At 46.1% G+C, this 20,360-nt stretch overlaps 1 protein-coding gene across 9 annotated transcripts in view; it reads right to left on the bottom strand.

Moving 5' to 3' along the window:
• The window catches only part of ANKRD17 (ankyrin repeat domain 17), a 69,410-nt gene extending 49,135 nt beyond the window's left edge, over window positions 1–20,275 (bottom strand). For 7 of the 9 annotated variants that reach the window (XM_030946812.1, XM_030946813.1, XM_030946811.1 and 4 more), the window contains exon 1: window positions 19,756–20,275. In XM_030946812.1, the coding sequence (XP_030802672.1) occupies window positions 19,756–20,130 (375 nt within the window). In that variant the 5' untranslated portion in view covers window positions 20,131–20,275. Of the gene's footprint in view, window positions 1–4,047; window positions 4,118–19,410; window positions 19,441–19,755 lie in introns of those variants that run through there. The other 2 variants (XM_030946810.1, XM_030946809.1) reach the window with 2 other exon arrangements.
• Between the last annotated feature and the right edge of the window lie 85 nt (window positions 20,276–20,360).

Consider the following 20,360-nt stretch of genomic DNA (forward strand, 5'->3'; position numbering starts at 1 on the left):
CCCTTCCAGCTCAGGAGATTATATGATTGAAATCACCAGGAAATAATGGAGCACACAGCAGCCAACACCGACTTCATATGGGAAATCTCTTTTTAAAGACAAGAAAACAGGTAAAAAGTAAACCAGACAAGATTACTAAGAGAAACTGTGAGAAAGAAAACAGGGAAAGGATTAGCCTGTTTAAGGGCTGGAACATGGGAAAGCTACTAATGCCCCAACACTGCAATATAATGCTGATTTTAATCTTCAGACCAAGAGACTACAATGTTTATAAATATTAAAAGACTTGGCCTGGTAAAGAAAAGAAAAATTGCCTTGCAGAGGCCTCCCTGACCTCTGAACGTGCACTGCAGACACGACTCTGCTAGTCCGTGTTTGCTCTCCCTCCCAGCAGTGTTCCATGGAGCACCTGTGTGCTCAGGCAGGGCAGTCCCTGCTCTGTGTAAATCCTGTGGTCACCACCTGAACTGTGCTCTGCTGTCCTCACTGTGCTTCAGCTACACAATCCAAGGTCTAACACCTGATCCTTTCATATCACCTCACCTCTCACCTGCACCACTGGCAGCCACATACAAAGCAGGATCTTGGGCATTACTAAATTATCCCCATGACTCCAGTATGAAATCAAATAAAAAACCCCTTCTGCAGTCAGGAAATACTTCCAATATCACAGTAACAAACAAAGTTTTTCTCACAGTGATTTTAAGTTCCAGTTCAAAGCAGGTGGAAGAAATCCACCTTAAGCTAGAAAGGTGAAGGACACAAAACACGAGTAAGGACATAGAGCAAGCCCCACGTGTGGGCCTGTGCTAGAGCCCAGCCTGTCTCCCTAAAGCCAAGCACAAATGAGCTTTCAAAGGACCTGAAGGTCAGAGCACATGGCTGCTGCTCTTGAAAAAGTCGTAAACCAACACAGGGAACATACATTTACCTCCCCACTGTCATAAGCTTCCTAAGTGGATTTCTGAGCTATGAGCCTCACAACACAGACCACATCCTCATCTGTCAGCACTGAAGCTCCTATTCTCCCACCCAAGTACTGATCTTGACTAATTCAAGCACCAAAACCACAACTACAGGTGTACACCGTACCAAGGTCTGCTGTAATGTCACTACTCCTTCCGTGGCACGTGCAAGCCAAAACCTGAAAGCTTAAACCCACCCAAAAAGCCTTGTGTCAGTGAAGCCCCACATCAACAAACACACATGGTGAGGACACAGGAGCCAAAGCACTGAGTGAGCAGTAGCTAACTGCAGGGTAACCCCACAGTGCTGCCCTTTGATTCACCTGCATCCCCACACAAAGCTTTCCATGCCACATTCGAGTGACAGAGCTGAGACCATGCTATCTTCAGCTGAGAGCAGCAAAGCCAGCTCCACTTATGTACCACCTGCACCTTCTTCCAAGGTGGCCTGAGCACAGGGCAGCCAGGACACTGTGTGAAATCCTCTGGGCTGACAGCCACGTCTGCCTGCAGCTGCATTCCATTTGCTGAAGACTTACTTTTGTTTTAGCATTCACAAGTGATTTTGGCCCCAGAGGCAGCCCTTGCAGGAAGGACCTATAACACCATGTGAACCTCACTCTCTTTGGCACATAACTAGCACATTACAGAAAACAGCTTTTTTCTGGTTTTAAATTATAAGCAGCTTAGAGGGAGAACGTTCTTGAAGATTTTATGAAGAGGCAAGGCCTGATGATCACACCACACTGAACCAAATACTAAGCAGCACCAATTATTTTCAGAACAACAGAGATGACAGATCTGCTGCCCAAGCAAGAGCAGTTCTCTCCATCTCCACACTGCTGCCTTTGAATGAGCACCAGAAACTGCTCCATGGGAAAAAAAAAAAAAAAAAGCCCTGAAATGGGAAAATAAGACACTCACTGTAAACACTGTTGGAAGTTACAACAGAAACAAGCTTGAGGGAATTATAAATTGTACTTCAGGACATGGCTTCCAGTGATGTGCTAAGAAACCATCAATAGACTGCATTGGTACCAGAGTACCTGGGAGATTCATGAACTGACTCAGTCATACCTCACACACATCTAAAGCCAGGCAGGCCATGCCTGACTCCTGAGGGTGTTTTTTACCTGGATCCAGCTGGTGTTGAGAACAGGAAGTGAATGTGTGACAAAACTGTCAAAAAGAAAAGCCACCACATCCTACTGGGAAGCAAGATCTAATTCCTCATTTCACACAAGTCCAAATTCTGTCATAGTGACAAAATTAACTTCCCAACTGCCCTTCCAAACTGGACTATTGATAAGCACCATGTACCTTATTAATCTGACATACTATGAAGCTGCATAGGCAACTGTGGTTAAAATAAAGAACAAAAAAAAGGAAAAGCTTTCAATATGCAATGAGGCAAGTGAAGTACTGAAATATTTATTTGATGGCACAAAGCCCAGTTCACAATTGCTCTTCCTACCTCCCCACACAAACCCAACCACACACACAGATATTGGTGAAAATGTCTTGCTCATACACCTGTGCCAGTTTATTCAGCACAAAGTGAACAGCTGAGTTAATATTCTGGATGTAATTATGTTAAACAGTTCCAAAGTCCACACAGAAGTTAACAGCAGTATTCCTATTGATCAAAAATTTTAGGGTAACCTAAGTGTGGCTACCACAGGAAAAAGCCTACAGGAGAAGCACTGGTGGAAGCACTGTTTTGTCAGAATTCTGACGGCAGCAAATAAGGTTGCAGCTTCTTGTTACAATAAAGAACGCATGCAAATATTCTGACAAGTCATCTGGCAATGTTTTTGCTTGCAAAACCTGAAAAACCACAGGAACAAGAAAAAGGTATTTCATAAAATGGTTTGGAATATCATCTCACTCCAGTCCCCTGCCATGGGCAGGGACACCTTCTACTATCCCAGGCTGCTCCAGGCCTTGTTCAACCCGGCCTTGCACACTTACAGGGATCCAGGGGCAGCCACAGCTTCTCTGGGCAACCTGGGCCAGGGAACACTTCCTTGAATTATTACAGCAAATACAACCTGTAATACAGACCTGTTTCACTCTATAACTTCTTGGCTGGCCTCTCCATTTGGCTGAAAGGTTACTTCCAGCCTACCCTCACAGGAAGAGATTATGCCATTTATTTCATAATAAATTACTGCTGCAGACGGAGATCTACTTCTGTGGAGGAAGCAACAACAGGCTACATTTAGACAACTGGAAATGCAGTAAGAGGAATTACGTACTGCAACAAACGCGCCTCTCTGGTCTGCTGAGACCCCACCTTGAGTCCTGCCTCCAGCTCTGGGGTTCCCCAGCACAGGAAGGACATGGAGCTGCTGAAGAGACTCCAGAGGAGGCCACCAAGGTGATCACAGGGATGGAGCCCCTTTGCTATGAAGAAAGGCTGAGAGAATTGGCATTGTTCAGCTTGGAAGAAAAAGGCTTCAGGGTGACCCAATTGTGGCCTTCCAGCACCTGAAGGGAACTTGCAGGAAAAAGGAAGGAGACACTACTTACAAGAGTGTGTAGTGACAGCACAAGGGGGAATGGCTTTCAATTGACTGAGAGTAGATTTAGGTATCAGGAAGAAATCCTTCCCTGTGAGGGTGCTGAGGCCCCGGCACAGGCTGCCCACAGAAGCTGTGGCTGCCCCCGGATCCCTAAAGTGCCCAAGGCCAGGCTGGACAGGGCCTGGAGCAGCCTGGGATAGTGGGAGGCATCCCTGCCCACGGCACAGGGCTGGAATGGGATGATCCTCAGGGTCCCTTCCAACCCAAGCTATTCTGTGATTCCACGATTCTATGAAACGGAAACACTGGCAACAAAGATTAAAAGAGAGAGAGAGAGAGTTATGGCAGGCACTGGCTGAAATCCCCGCTAATGTGACCGCAATGTCACCGCCGGGGCTGCGCGTCCCGCACCTCTCCCGCCGAGGGGGCAGCGCCGGTGCCCGGCCCCGTCCGCCCGGGCCCCACCGAGCGCCGCAGCCCCAACGGCCGGGCCCGGGGTGCCGGCCCCGCGGGCCCCCGCCATCCCCGGGCCCCCTTTGTTCGCGGCCCGGCCGTACCTCCAGGATGTCCTCCAGCACGTACGCCTCCATCGCGGCCGCCCGCGCCCCGCCTCACCGCGCCGCCGCCATGCCCCGCCGCCCCCTCCCTCACGGCCGGGCCCCCCCCGCCGGCGGCACGGGAACAGGAAATGGACCGTTCCACCCCGTGCGCGCCCGGCGCCTACCACCGCGTGCGGGGGGGGGGCTGCGCGCCGCTCCCCAACGCCCGTGCCGCGGGAACGGACACACCGAGCAACTGAACGGAAAAAAACCGAGCAGAACCAGCTCGTTTTATATGTCCCGTGGATCATTTCACCTCCTTCCCCGCCGCGAACTCGCAGAAGCCCCAGCCCTTGGGTTAGGCAGATCCGTGCCATGCCACATTTGTTTCTGTGCTGTGACCTGGCTTCCCATTAGACCAGACCCTCCCGGAGCTCTTCCAGTGCTGCTCCATCAGCTGCCCGCATCCCTCCCTCCTCCGGCCAGCTCCCGGCTGGCAGCAATTCCAGAAACTGGCTGTGACACCGGGAGAAAAAGGTGCTAACCGCACGGAGCAAGGTTAGCACCTCTACCACAATGCAGCTTTGAGAAACATCATCATCTACCCACCCAGATGAGCACCCACTTCTTACCTACACACGTCTCTGCCTAACCCAAACCATCAAACGGGCCAAAAGATATCTTACATATTCCACAACCCGAGGTGACAGTGAGACCAATTCTGTATGCAGCAGGTCAAAATCACTGAGCAATCATATCTGCAGCTCTCGAAATAACTCATTTTCCAGTTCAAAACATCCAGCATAATAAATCTTGTCAACCCCCCAAAAAACTCCTCTCTCATGATGTCATTTCAGCAGAGCACAAAGGAGTCCAACGGCCAAAAGAATTAAATTCCCATTTTTACTTGAAGAAACACTCATAATAATCACTTAGTTAATCTATCTTTTCCCAAAAAATAGTAATTGCTAAAAACATTCGCTTAACAGCAAGAATATTCTTACCTGGATTTAAAAAGCTGACCAGACTGGCTAGTAACATCACAAAGAGAAATTCCAGTTGATCATTATAAATTTTAGGTGCAGCTGCATTCTTCCATTTCAAAATGTTATTTAACCACCAAAAATGGGAATTACATCCTACTCGCTTATTACAAAGCCCCTCATTTCACACAAACCCAGCACCTGCCCAGGCTGTCCGTTTTTCCACTCATGTTCCACTTCAGAGAACAGCCCAGATTCTACCGTTTTACTAAGAACTAATTCAAGGAAGACCCACAGAACAATATTCCACTGTTCCTCTGGAGTCATGCTTTTAGGGTGGCATTTCCAACATCCCCAGCAGCCCCTTGCAACTGTTCCAATGTACATGAAATCCAGCAATAATGCACAAACATTAGCCCAAGTACAAAGCTGTCCCTGACAGCTTGAAGGATTTCTTTGTATATATATAAAAAAAAAGGAAAAAACCAGCCACCACCTCCCACATAACACTCATGTCTCAAAAGACAAGTTATTCACTCTTCTGAGCCTCAGACAGAATTAACAGATACCTTATATCACACCAAAAAAAAAAAAAATTAAGAAGAAGCTTAAAGCACACAACTTAGCACTGAGCTAGAGACACTTCACACATGACACCACTGAAAACATTTTCAAATGCAAAGGCAGCATTACACAGGAACAAAAGCAGCTGTCTGCTCCACACAGGGCAAACTGCACAGCATGGGCTCCCCTAGATCTACAAATCAAGCACCAGATTTTCAGGAGAAGAAGGAACACTGTCACCTTCAGAGCTGAACCATCTCCCCTTCTGCTGGGGAAACTGCAGAGTCCTGCCTGCAACAGCATCACTTCAGTTACAAAACCTAACCCAAAGAACAATTCAGAGCTTCCCTTACACCGTGAGAGATGGGAGGACTCTACATGTGAGCTGTGTGAAAAACCTTCCTGGCACGGAAAGCAAGTCACCCTCAACATTTGTTTGAGGGCAGCGAACAAAACATTCCAAATTTCACACTCAGAACCTCAATACCCAATCCTACCTCCTCTCCCCTGGTCCACCTGAATCTGCAGCTCTCTGGTGCCAGCTTAGACAGAAGCACTTGCTTGCAAAATGAGATCTCAGACTTTGTTTCATACTTCAAAAATATTTATAGTATGGAATACCAAATTCTAAAAAGCCCATCCCCAGCTCTTGATGTTTTACTGAAGATCTCACAGTGGTGTAAAGGAAAGGCTTTAACACATGCTTTTGTTCCTGAAAAATAAAGGAAAAAAAGAAAAAACAAGCCAAAAAACTTCGAGGGAAAAAGCAAAAAAAATGTTTAGGCCCTTATGATGAATTTCTTTTCTATTTCTACTGTGTGATTTTGGGTTTCACACACAGGTCAGGAAATACATCTTCAATTCTGCACAGGTAAACACAAACCCATTTCATCCTCACCTTCAAGTCCAGCTCTAGGAATTACTTGAAGCGGTTGATTAGGAAAGATAAAACACATTATCTCTTCAAAACATCTCAGCTCCTCCTTGAAAGCTAACAATCTTTATTTAGCCTTATGCTAAAGGGCATGATCCACTCAGTGCCCTCATTTGTCACCATCCACTACTAAAACTCAGCCTGCTCTCCTGATCAAGAGCAGCCCTAAAACCACGTAGCTGTCTGAGCTGTGTCCATCCATCACCTCCCTTACACTCTGTGAGCCTAAAACACACCAAACCTTCCTGTTCCCCATAGAAGGTGGCAGAGAAAACATCTGAGTGCAGCTTGAGGAGACAGATTTAAAAACAGTAAACAAAAGCCCTGTTTGCAGCCCCATGAAGCGTGTTAAGCCAAGGGAAATCCTCAGAGTGTTCTGAGGGATGGGTACAAACCAAGGCTGGTTTGCTCTGCCCTGTGCTCCCCACACAGCACTGGTAACTCTGTGGAAATGAGCAAGGGGAGAATAAAACCCTCCAGAGAACCCAGCTGCTCATGCAGAGCAGAGCTGGGCACGCCCAAGAGCTCACAGGCAGTTTTTAGGAAGATCTTCCATCCCAACCTTGCGGTAACACGCAAGCCACCAGCAATTCTGAGCTGGCATCACGTCACCCTGAGGCACAGGCATTTCAACCATTGATCCCAGACAGATTCTGGCACCCAGAAATGTGAGCATTGAACAATTGATCAGACAATTCCCACTCTCATATCACAAAAGGACATTGTTATCTGGTTCCAGCTGATCGAGCAGTACTGGTCACCAACTGGCCCAAAGCACATAAACACACTTTTCTGTGTGTGCTTTCAGAGCACAGTGTCAAGGTTGGGCTCTTTAAACCCTGTCCCATGCAGCTGCTAACACCTTATTCAGCAAGATCACGAGGTGCATTAATTACTAAAAAACCAAATCATTCTGAGAAGAAAAAAAGGAGAGTCGCAGACAGGCCCTCAATACACCACCAATTATCAGTTATACCCTTCAACAGGCATTCCCCAATATTTCCCTCTCCAGACAAAGGTACATAGTCAGACAGAATCATAAAGCTCCTGAGACAATTAAGATCAAAAACCAGAGCGGGTTTCCAGCCGAAATTTTGTGACATTCTGATTATCTGCTACAGTGCCAGGAGGAAACCCCCACCACTGTCATATGGAATACCCTGAAAACTGAGGTACCAATCACAATGAAAAATCCAAACAAGATACACACACAAGATGGCATATCACATTAATTAGAAATACACTTGTAATCAGAAGACTCAGTTAATTCACCAAGTGAAAAATTCCATCATTAAAACCATCAAATGACCAAGTTTGCTCTTCTAACATTAAACAAAAAACCATGACAAGATACAGGAGCAGTCGTTGGTATACAGGAACAATACTCAGCGCAAGGAATATCCACACCGATTTTTCAAAGGCTGCTCCAAACTTGTGTTGGGCCCAATACTTCCATTTTTAGAGTGCTGATAATCCCACCTACATTCATTTTGCTGGACCAAACCCAGTTCTTCATAGCTGCTCTCCAAATAAAAACAATTTTTCAAACCCCTTTACAACTAAGCCAGAACTGAATGTTTTCCCCAAAAGATACCCCTAAGGGTACTCACTGCTCCAGATAAATGCACTAGGATTTATCCACCTTCATTAGGAACTGCAGCCTATAACTTGCAGCTCTCCATCATATCAGTATAACCACCAAGACACTAAAAACATTATTCTCTGCTACTTCTGTTCTAAACACAAAAACCTTGTTATACCCCAAAAGCATCACCTCTGCTTTGGGGCTGTTTGCATTAGTCACCACTTGGTGCAATTTTTAAGGTCCCTTAGTTCTATGTCACTACAAAACAAAATGAGTTTTAAACCCACTGTTTCAGGTTCTCCCTCCAGAGAGATTGATCCAACTCTAGATCCTCAGTGGTTACATAAAAACAAGTCAGCCCAAACCCAAACCTCAGGCATCACCTGAAGTCATGACCCCCATCTGTCTTTCCTATTTTCACATTGTATATTGGTTTCTTTTACTCCACCTCTTGCAGCAAACACAGCTCTGCAGTTGTCAGCCTGGCTAAATTTCCAGCATCCTTCAGGCAGGTGCTTTAGTGAATTCCAACTAAAAGAAACCTACTTTCTTCCTTTCATTTTTATTATTGTGGTGGGGATGTGCAAGGATGATGGGCTTCAACCTGATAAATACTGAAGACATACTTTTATTCTGATATTTTTATTCCCTCAGCCTAATAGTCCAATGTCTCTCTGAGCATTTCAGACTTTGCTGCCAAAAGCTGCAGTGGAGCTTTCACATGAGTTTTACAGTCACAAGATGATCCTTGCTGCCCATTGTCATTATCACACCCCCCTTGATTCAGCTCCGTTATCTCCCACAGACAAGGAAACTTTGATAACAAAGCCACATATTTTTCTTCTCTAACAAACATGTAACAACTTTTTTTGACCATCCAAGATGGTTTCCCACTCAAAAACTAATTTTCCTGCCAAGACAGATCTTTCATTTCTCTCCAGCCTATTCTTCCCTTGGCCTAGGGCAGCATTCCAGACCCTTCTGACACATTCGAGTTTGCTGTTCAGTTAGTGCTACTCCTTTGGGTCAAGGGACAAAGCTGGAAAAGATGGAATTATTTTCCTTATGCTATCCATGAGATCTAGGTTTTCCACAGCTCCAGGAAACTAGAATCTGGAAAAGGTGTCTGACATAACTACCTTTGAAAGCACCACAATTAGCACATCCTGAGGTTTTTTATGCCCATTTAAAAGATTGCATACACAGAAAAGGTTTCAAGCCTGAGTTGAGGGACTAGGATGGTTATGACCTGTCTGATGGAGTAACTTCCACAATTCCCTGCATAAAGTCCTCCTCCAATCTGCTCTCCCTGAACAGAAGCACTGTGCTGGGGAAGCTGACTTGGCAGCTCGCATGATCTGTCAGGATGTGGTGGGATCAGGGGATAGAAGGACTCCATGCCCAGAGAAGCCTCCTCAAAGAGGTGGAACTCTCCTCCCAGTTATAGCTAGGCTATTAGGAATTTCAGCATTCCAGCTGCATTACCATTTCATAGAGGATTTCTCATTCAAGGCTCAATAAAAAAGGTGATTAATTCCACAATGGAATTAAGAGTTAGCACCATCACGCCAGGAAGCTAACAGAAATACAAAGATTCACCACCAGACCATACAAGCTCAGCCAAAAAGCATCCAGTTCATTGCACTTTTCCCAGGAACCTGAAGACAGGGAATGTCAAAAGCAAGCTCTGCCTGGAGGCAGACTGCAACACTGGTCAAGAGTTGTGAGCTCATCATCCCTACTTTATCAGCAGCCTCTTATAGTCACACCATCCATCTTGAGCCAGGAGCCAGAGGCACAATATAAAAACATTTCTGAATTAAGTCCTTATTTATCTCTGCCTAAACGTATCTGACACCTGGGCAGAGTTTTACAGTCCAGCAAGCAAGCAGCACCCTGGCACAGAGAGAGACAAACCCTGCTCATCAGCCAGGAGCCTTCCACCCTGGTCAGTGCTTACATCAGCCCTGTTCTTCTGGATTCCAACTCCCTAAGGCAAACCTAGGCACAAAAAAAAGGAGCAAAGAAAGTACCTTTACTCATCCACAGCACTGCCCTGAAGATGAACTGAACTATAACATCACTAAAAACAACCATGACAAGATAGCTCCTATGATTTTGCTATGGAGGAACTGCCCAGTGCAAATCCAAATGCACCTGACAAGACCTGAAAAAGGGAGACAAAATCACTTGAGCATTTTGAAAGGGTTTTTTGGCAGAAATGCAAAATTACTGGTGGACACACTCGTGTGTTCCTATTAGAGATCTTCCTTGAAGTTGTCCATAGAGTAAAGCCAGTAAGTTTTCACTGGGTAATACAATGCTCCAAGTCCTCAGGCCAAGGACTATGAACACACTCAAGAACCCTGGTTTTGGGAAAAACACAAGTGAAATGAGGGACATGTTCAGAAAACACAACCTGGGACATGGAAGATCCTTCCTCAAACAAATGAACTTCTATTCCTTTCTCATTTCACATGTGAAATACTGGTGACAGAGAAGCTGTGTGTAACCAAGCAGCATGTACAGTCCAACAAGATTCATACTAACGCCTCTCAAATCCTAAGGCAGGTACTAATCCAAGGTATCTCCACAGGAGAACATGAAAATTTGAGTGCAAGTTCTTAAAAAGTTTTCAAGTACAGACACATTCCCTGCCAAGAATAAGGAAATCTTAAACCAGGAAAAGCCACTATTTGGGACAAAGTCTCCTACTCCTTTTTAAGTGGCCTCATCTAGCATTTACTTCCACACATAAATTCTGAGTGAACATTATATCAAGTATTCTCATATCAAATTCCAATCCAGGACCTGCAGGATCAGGATGTCCCTGTCTTCCTTTTCCTGGCTGTGAACTGGATGGTTGTTTCAACAGCTCTACATCCAGGCTGCTCATCATGAACTTGGACTGGGTTAATACCAAATTTTGAAACCCATTCCAAAAGCAGGAACCATAACAATGTACTTGAGGTTTCTTTCTTTTACAAAACTCTCAATTAATCAGTTACTCAGCTGGCATCTTCAAACTCACAGACTGAAATGGCTGGAAAACCTACTCCATTCACTGACAGCAGTATCAAGCCTGGAGTTTAACAGAACAAGCGGGATTAGGCTGAAGAAGGAAAACCACAAAAACTGAATAAAAATGAGATACTAATGTGATCTCTGTTTTTGTTTAATATGGTTGTTCATTACCTTTTACATCTGAGGTTATCTGGAAGATCAGCACAGACTGCGGACCACACAGCACAACTCCCAGCATTTATTACCAGTGCAATTGGACCAGCTGCCAGACAGAAACACTTCTAGCTGAACTCTGGAGCTCAGGACCTCCTGTTCCCCACCTCCTCTTTGCTGGGCCTCCAGAAATAAAATCATACGTTCACTTTATCTCACATTACCAGAAGATAAAACTTTTAACTGCAAACACCTGCCCTCAATTCAAGATGTGCTCACAGTAAGAGCTGATTTTAGCCCAAGACTAACCCTAAAGTCTTGGGCTGGTATCAGAATCCAAACCAAAAGAACCTTAAATGCTCCTCAAACCCCTCACTGCCCTAGCAGGCAAGCTGAGGTCCCCTGTCAACCCAACACACCCCTCCCCACAGAAGAACTTGCTTCCCCTCCAGCACATTTAAATTACATCATACACACAGAGCCTGACAGAATTCTTTTACTATGACCAAGTTTAATAAATGCTGGGGAAGTTGACAAAAAGTTTTTTTAAAAGCTAAGTATCTTCTGGACAATAGTTTTGTTATAAAACCAATTGCTTGAGTTATTTCTATTAATAAAGTATTCCAATGGTTTTTGGAAAGGCTGTGTGCTCTGTAACAGCCAATTCTGGATTACAATGAAAGCCACCATCGAGGACATCTGCCTTTCTTGAGAACACTTCAGCAATTTTTTAATGTAATTTTTTTTTTAATAAAGTTCTTTGAGTCCTACTGGTAACTTCAAATCTAATTCACTCAAGCAAGTGCTTATTGGGTGTCACTTCTTCACCCACTTTATTATTAAACCAGTAAATTATTATTATTATTATTATTATTGTTGTTGTTGTTGTTGTTGTTGTAAGAAGATAAGATTATTCTAGGTCTAACTGAGGTTTTGGCCATACTCTGACATAACTGGACACAGTGCTGGGCCACAACAGATCCAAAGCACAGGAGGAATCAGCATCCATATGAGCTTTGACACCAGACAAGGCCCCTGGCACAGCTGTGCCAGCAGTGCTCAGCTCCAGAGGGCAGAGGGAAGCTCTAAAGCCAACCCATCACACTGGGCCTTTCTCTAACCCAAGGATCTCTGCAGAACCCAGCTGTGGTGCAGGTACCAGCATGCTTCTAAACCCACCCCAACCTAAAGACACTAGTAAATTTTCTCACCTTGAAGACACAAGTGCATTTAGAGAGTGATTTCACAGGGAACTGTAACATTTTCCCCCTCATGCAAGCTCCAGAAAAGGCCTTTTCTGAAGTTCAGCACAGAAAGTTGCCCACTATATTTATTCCCGAGGAGTTCTTTGATCAAGCTGATTCTCCACAAAAATACCAGCATGCTGTTATGCCAGCTTTCACTTCTGCTAGTGACAGAGATGGACAGAAGGCATATGCTCATCCCTGGAGCAGACTGTAACATTCAAAGTGCTTTTTTCTTTAAGCCAGCTTGGTTTTTTGTGTTGTGATTACGATCACAATTGTGACTTTTTTAGTCAGTCTCCAAAGTGACTTCTTTGCTGCAGTGCACTAAGTGACACAAAAGTGATGGTGATAAACCAAAAGGCTGCAATATTTTAATAAAATCCTGCTTAATTCCTCTCTTTCTCCCTATCCTTAATATGCTGCTTTCAAGAACTTGAACAAATACCAGAGACAAAAGTCAGTGCTGATTTTATCTGAAGAAGCTCTAGGTTTTTAAGCTACACACACACACAAAAAAAAAAAGGAAAAAAAAAAGGAGTCTGTGTGATTTATCTGTTCCAGTCACTTCCAAACAGAAGATCCAGAGGAAGTGTCAAGAGGACTAATTTGCCCTTGAAGACAAAAATTCTCACTGATCTGTACCATCCTTACCAACTGGAGTCCTCAGAAACAATGCAAACGTTTTCCATGACAGGGATTTCAATGAATTATCCAACCAAAAGAGGCAGTGCTCACCCTCTCACCCTCCTCCCTGCCTGAGCTCCTGCTCTTCGCTGTATCAGCACAAGCTCCTGTGCCTGACAAACTGGATCCAGGAACTGATCAACTGGAAATGTGTTTTTTCTCTTACTGAGGTTTTTTTTCAACGACATCATTTCCCAACTGGCTGGGAGGAGCACTGAATGCCTTTTTTTTGCCTTCCTCCAAGCCCAACTCCCCCAACTTCAGTGGGATTCATACCCACGCTGGTGCAGGGGCTGAACAGCACCAGGCACTTGAGGAAAAAAACTAAACTCACATCATGACTTGAACATTTCAACTTCATTAAAGCATTGTTCCCCATTCTGTGGAGGAGAACAAATCACACCTGCAGAACAGCATCAAGAGGAAAATTCCACTGGCAAAGCATTTCAGGACAAGACTGAACAAAAGGCAAGAATACCTGAAGTCTGGAGATGGGAAAGCTCCAGGACAGGAAAACATGTGAGTCACCTGCCAGACACAGATGCACAGGGGAGCTCCAGCCTCTCCTTCAAGTGTTTGGCTTTTTCCTTGTGTGTGGGAAGGACTGGGAGGTACAGCTGGGAGGATAAGAGCGACCTTCCTCCTCTTATCTCTGAATCATTCCCTGCCCGAGAGGGGGGTTCAGATATTCCCCTGGGATTCTGCTGGGATTGCAGTTCCCAAAACTGCTCCTGCACAGCTGGACAGATGTACAGACTCCGAAAGAACCATTCCCTGTACATCAGGACAAGGCAAAGCAAACCCTACGCCAAATATGAGGCAGCCCCCTCAAGAGCAGTTCGGATTACTGTGTGCAAAATGTCTTCAGTTTTAACCTAAAAAATAAAGAACCTAGACACTTTCTGATTGTTTCAGGTTAAACTTGAGGAGAATGGAAGCCAAAACCCTAAAGTGATATTCTAAATAGCAATATTGCATCGTATTTCTTATTGTTCCAACATCATTCTAGCTCTGAGCAGCTGCTTATTTGGATACATTATCCGCTCTTGATAATTAATACCACATAAGATATTGAGGTGGGGCAGGGAAAAACATAAAATCAAGGTTTACTTCAGCTCATTTCCTAAAATATACCATTATGCTCCAGGAATTTGAGGATGCAGGTGAAATGCAGAAGAGGAATGACTCCTGTACATCAAACACCAGCAATTCGAATTTGTCAAAAACTGCTTTGGGTAACGCCAACAGAATCACCCTAATGACAACATGCAGCCCAAAAGAAAATACTGCAAGCACAAACAAGGATGTATTAAAGGATGCATGCTTGGCTTTGTGGCTGATTTTTAGCCTGGTGTACGACTATTACCTCATGTGAAAACAAGGTGACACAACAGTTAAGTAATACCTCCATGTGGCTTCAGCTCTCTGCACAGTCATGAGCTTAGGACAGCCTAAGGGGGATAACCCAGCTGAAAAACATCTGGAATGCTGAGATAACCTCTCCCAGTACCCACTAACACAAAGCACTGCCAGTGAAAACACAGAGGAAATGCTGCCCTTCATTGGCCAACAATGGATTTTTTTTCTCCAGAATTCCTGTGGACTCAGCACAATGCCTGGATGGAGGTCACCAAAATTCCCACACTAACACCAAGACACACTGATATTCACTGCCAGCTTCACATTAAGGAAGACCTTTTCCCTAAGTACACAGGTTAGCTCAGTGAGCTTACCCAAACCATCTGCCAGCATTGGTCCTTCCTCATCAACAGCTTTCTTACTCAACAGACCCCAAGTTATGGACAAGACAAAGGAAGTCCCACACAGGTCCAGGAGCTCTACAGACACAGCACATCTTCAGGATGTCATCTCACTTGAGTCACCTACAAAGCCACACCATCAAGAAACCAGAAGTACAGCATTTCAGAAAAAAACACAAAGTCTCCCCAGGCAGCCATGGATTCTGCTCAGATGGCCCAAAGACACTAACAGCAAATTTAAGCAATTTTTATTTTACACTAAGTTAGAAGGGCTTGTCCCCTTAACCTCCAAACAAAGGCTTCTTACTTATCCTGGATCTGCAGCACTCATTTTACAATTCCCAAACCCAATTGCAAATCAGCTATATCATAAATAAACACCAACAGTTTTGGTTTTAAAACACAGATAGAGGGAAAAAAACAAACACACATAATCCCATTTGCCTTCAACCTAGACAGATGAGGAAATTCTCTCAGCTAAACCCCTTCCAAAGAAACCATTCTCTTTACAGAACTGAATTACTGGCTTAAAATGTGAGGTGTTTGGCTCCAGCCTGCACATGGGAATTGTGTTTATAAGGACATTTCCTGAAGAAATATCTAAGGAAGTAAACAAATTCACCAATATTGAACTCCACCTTATGCAGTGGTCACTCTCTGCTGGGGGGTTTCTTTTTCCACCCAGATATTCACTGACTGCTTGAATTAAACAAAGCACATAAAAATAGAGTAATATTTAACAATTAAAAAAATAAAAAGCATCAGGTCTACCCAACCTGATTTTGCTGGAAGCTAGTCCAGGAACAGTAAGGAAGGGATGTTAAGCAGTTTTGACTAATGCTTCCTGGGGTCACCTACAATCCTGGTTGTAGGATTCCCCTACCAACAGCCCTGGGATAAGCCCTGAGATTCCAAGGATTTTTGAGAACCATCCTACAGTATTTCTCTCCTATTTCCTCTTTTGAGTGGAAGAAACTAAGTGGTACAGGCAAAACACAGCTGAAACAGACAGGAAAAAAAAATAATTACAAGATAGACACTGCAGCAGAATGTGAGACTGAAGTGGACCTCAGGATGTCACACACTCACAAGGACAGGGCCCATCAGCTGCATGCTCAGTCACATCTTGAGGACCCAAGCATATGAGAGCAGTGGCAGTGAAGGGAACACAGCACACAGGGATCAAGTCAGGCATGGTGGCCCAGCAGAATCCAAAGGCCTTACTCCAGGACTCTGATGAAGACTGTAAGAGTTAAAAAAAGGAAACAGATTGCTAAAATAAATTCTGTGCTTCAAATCAGCTCATTTGAACACTTAAGCTCTTCAAGTCTTTTCCAGTTTAAATATTACAACCATGTGCCTGTAATGCTCTTGAAACAATACCAGGACGCCCAAGATTTCAGATTAACTTTGCCTTAAATACACACAAATCCAAGGTGGATCTACACCTTGGATCACCACAAGGTTCATGGGCAAGATGTAACTCACAAATTCCTAAGATGGATATAAAGGGCAGTTATAAATTCCACTGCCAGCAGCAAACATCCTCCAAGTTCACAGACTTGAAATAAGCTTGTAAACAATTTTTATTACACAACTAAACCTTTCAGGGTTAAATAAGAGAAGCCCTAATGCACTCTGGACAGTGAGTTTCTAAGCAGCACCTTGCTACGAGGACCTGCTCATTTTTTACACTATTTCACTATGAATGAAAGTGTTAAACAAAATTTGCACGTACGAGAACACTTGGAAGGAACCTGCAAGCTGACCTCCCCTGCTATGTAACTCCTACTGTCATTCTTGTCATACCTCAAGATTCCTCTTCCTGTATACCCAGAAAAGTTGCCATTTTTTAACAACTGTTTTTTAGGGAAAAGGCAATTTAGCTTTTACAGACAACACTGGACCCCACTACCTAAAGTCTTGGGGTTTTGCAGTAATTTGCTGCAATTTGAAAGACCAACATTGGAGGTTGCCATGAACTCATAAGGTTGTTGGTATGAAATTCCCATTAAACTTCTCTCAAAGCTCTCCACAGTGCCTGTGTTGCCACACTAAAATCTGATGGAGTTCAGACATGGAGATGAAAACAGCTGATCCTAACTCCTGATTCCATTCCATCAGCTCAGCAACAACTGAGCTGAACAATGACTTTCTGCTCCTGGGGTTTCTGTGACTCAGGATGCACCAGGTTTCCCTTCAGAACCCATTGGACTTGTTGCTACAGTACTCCTGATTTTTAGAAGCAGTCTCATTAGCAGTCCAATCTAGAAGCACCTTGCTTTGGAGATTAGAGAAGTCTTAATGTATTAAGCATGGGAAGGGCAAAAAATAGCCTAAGACAAACTATCTTAAGTTTACAGAGATAATGAAGGGAACGGTTGGGAGGGAACACCAGCTTCTGCAGCATTCCCACAGTAGTTTCCATTCACAGCAAAACCAGCAACTTGCACTTCTTTCTGTTTTTCACTTTATGTGCCTTCCACACCGCCCGTGGTCTGAAGACCACAATCAAACTGAAGAGCTGGGCACAACTCAAGAATATGTGAAATAAAATGAAATTTTAACCCCCAAACAACTAAAAAGCCCTTTGTTCCTACAATCCTGTGGGATTTTTTTAAAGCTTCTAAAAGCCAAAACTAACCATCAGGTAGGTTCCTTTCAGACAAGGAAACCTCCCTTTCACTGAGAACACACAAAACACTTTTCCTTCCCAGGAACTGCTGGGAACGATGTTCAAGTTGGATGCTCTGCTCCAGTAATCAGGCCATCCTCATGTTCACAGTCCTAAAAACTGTGACTTCAGCTGCGCACATTCTACAAGTTGCATCCTTTCATCCTGAAGTCACTAGGAGAAAGACTAGAACAGATTTTTGCAAGCAACCTGCATGACCAAGAACAATTATAAATGAAGCATGTGGCATATATTTTGTTGTGAATCCTGAATTTCATGCTCTCAGTATTATTCACTTGCTCACTTAGCCCTGCTTAATATTTAATCCCAGACCACCCAGCCTGGGAAAGCCCTCACTTAGGATAAGATGAAACCATTGGGGAAGCTTCCAGATGGCCAAACTACCTTCACAAATTACCTATCTCAGTACCTATGGCACATGTCACTCTGTCAAAAAAAAAAGTGAACTATTCTGTTGCCTCATGATATTTAATGATCACTGCCATTTCCTCCTCTCTGCAGGTTCCAAATAATGGGAAATAGGTGCCTCTGAAGGCACAGCAAGCAGGTAAACCCACTACCTCACCCACTACCTGTACTCTTCAGCTGTCTCTGCCCTTCTCTGCCACACACACAATTCCACCTGGAAGCTCCCAGTGCAAGGAGCCCTTGGGAAGAATGGCTGTGGACCACTAAATAAAAACCCTCCTGTGGCTTCACCAGCATGTCTGGCTTGACACAAATTCTGCTGAATGTTTCCACCACACACAACTGATCTCAGGGCTTGTCAACCGATACATTGAAGTCACGGCAGGGTCTCCATCACTTCACCACACAGCACCAGCAAATCCCAAAGGCCTGTGCTCAACAGAGCCCTCCAAGCACCTGTGGGACTGCTGGACAACATAGTTCAGCAGCAAAGCAGTTATCCTACAAGTCTTACACCATAAAAACTTCTACCTACACAATGATATTGACTTTGCTGAAAACCAACACCACAGAAAAGAGAGTACCAACTCTGAGACACACTCACTGCGTGCATTTTATCTCAAACAGCTGGATTAAATGCTTCTTGTATCAACTCCAGCAGGAATGAAATGCAGAGTGCTGCTTAACTGTGGAAAAAGCTATCACCATCCCAGCCCAGCCCTTCCTTGAACCTATCAGACCCTTCCTTCCTGCCCAATTTCTAACAGAACTGTAGATATATCGCTCAAAAGCCAAACCGCTTAGAGACCAAGTTCAAAGAAAAGCTAAAAACTTCAAGAGAACTTTTCTGCGGACACTACTTAAAAAAAAAGCAAAGCAGAAGTGAATGCTCAGCTGGGGAGGTTACAGAATTAACACCATTCAACAATGCAACCCTGTGTGACTACACAGGCAAATGAGGGGCTCCTAGCCTTACAGGCCTTTTCCAACCATACCTACCTGAAAATCCTAACACCAGACAAAACCGAGTATTAATGCTTCCTGCTTGTGCATTGCATGGAACCGGGGCGGCTTTCAGGTTCGGAGAAAACGCCACTCAAGAGTTCAACAAAGTGGGCTCTCTGGCAGCCCTCGCCTGGCTGCACCTTCACCTGCTTCAGCTGCACCTTCACCTGCTTTACCTGCACACTCTCTCCAAGAGGATCTATTCCCACCGCTGGGCGCGCCAGCACCTTCCCAGCCCCGCAGCCAGCGCTCGGGCCTGCCCCCGGAGCCTCATGCCGGCCCTGCCAGCCAGCAGCATTTCCACCGCTCGGCTCTCCCTCTCCCGGCCCCCGTGCTCACCGCGATACAGCACATGGCACACAGCACCTGCGGCGGCCCCTGGGCCTTTCCCTTCCAGATAAAGCCACACCAGGGACGAAGGCGGCCGCTGGCTGCGGCTCGCAGGGAGCCCCCGAGCCCCGGGGAAAGCCGGGGGGCGCTGGCCCCGCATCCCGGAGAGCAGGGGGGCCCGGGGCCGCTCCCCGCGGCGGGGGTGACCGGAGGCCGGGATCGGCCGTGCCCCGCCACGAGGTGCTGCCCCTTCCCGGCTCTGCCGCAGGGCCGAGGGCGGGGGGAGCCGGGAGCCAGCTGGAATTATGAAACCGGATCAGCGGGGAAACCCCCGGGCCCCCCCCCGCGCCGTACCTCGGAGACCTCCTCTTCCTCCTCCTCCTCCTCCTCCTCCTCGTCTTCCTCCTCCTCCTCCTCCTCTTCCTCGTCGTCGCTGCCGTTGTTGCTGCTCTCGCTGCCGCCGCCGCCGCTCTCGCTGCTGCTGGCCGGCCGGGCCGCCCGCCCGCCGCGCTTCGCCTTGCCCGGCACCGCCTTCTTCTTCAGCAGGAGATCGCACACCCGCACCAGCCCGGCCGCCCCGGGCCCGCACGGAGACGGGGGCGCGGCGGGGCCACTCGGCCCCTCCGGGGGACCGGGCCCCGCTGTGGCGCTGCCGGCCTCGCCGCCGCCGCCCTCACCGCCTCCCTCCTCCGCCGTCACCGCTACCGCCGCGCCGACCGCCTTCTCCATGGCCGGAGAGGAAGGAAAAGGAGGAGAAGGAGGAGGAGGAGGAGGAGGAAAAAGAGGAGGAGGCGCCCGCGGCCGCCGCTGCCTCGGTCACCTCTAGCGCCGGCGCCGCCGCCGCGCCAACTCTCGCGATACTTCCGGCGGCCGCCGCTCGCGCCGCTCTCGCTCCCCTCACGCGGCGCGCGCTCGCGCTCTCCCCTCACGCCGCCCGCGCCCGCTCCCCTCACGGCCCT

Source organism: Camarhynchus parvulus, chromosome 4 (genome assembly GCF_901933205.1).
Source record: "Camarhynchus parvulus chromosome 4, STF_HiC, whole genome shotgun sequence".
Classification (NCBI taxonomy): domain Eukaryota; kingdom Metazoa; phylum Chordata; class Aves; order Passeriformes; family Thraupidae; genus Camarhynchus; species Camarhynchus parvulus.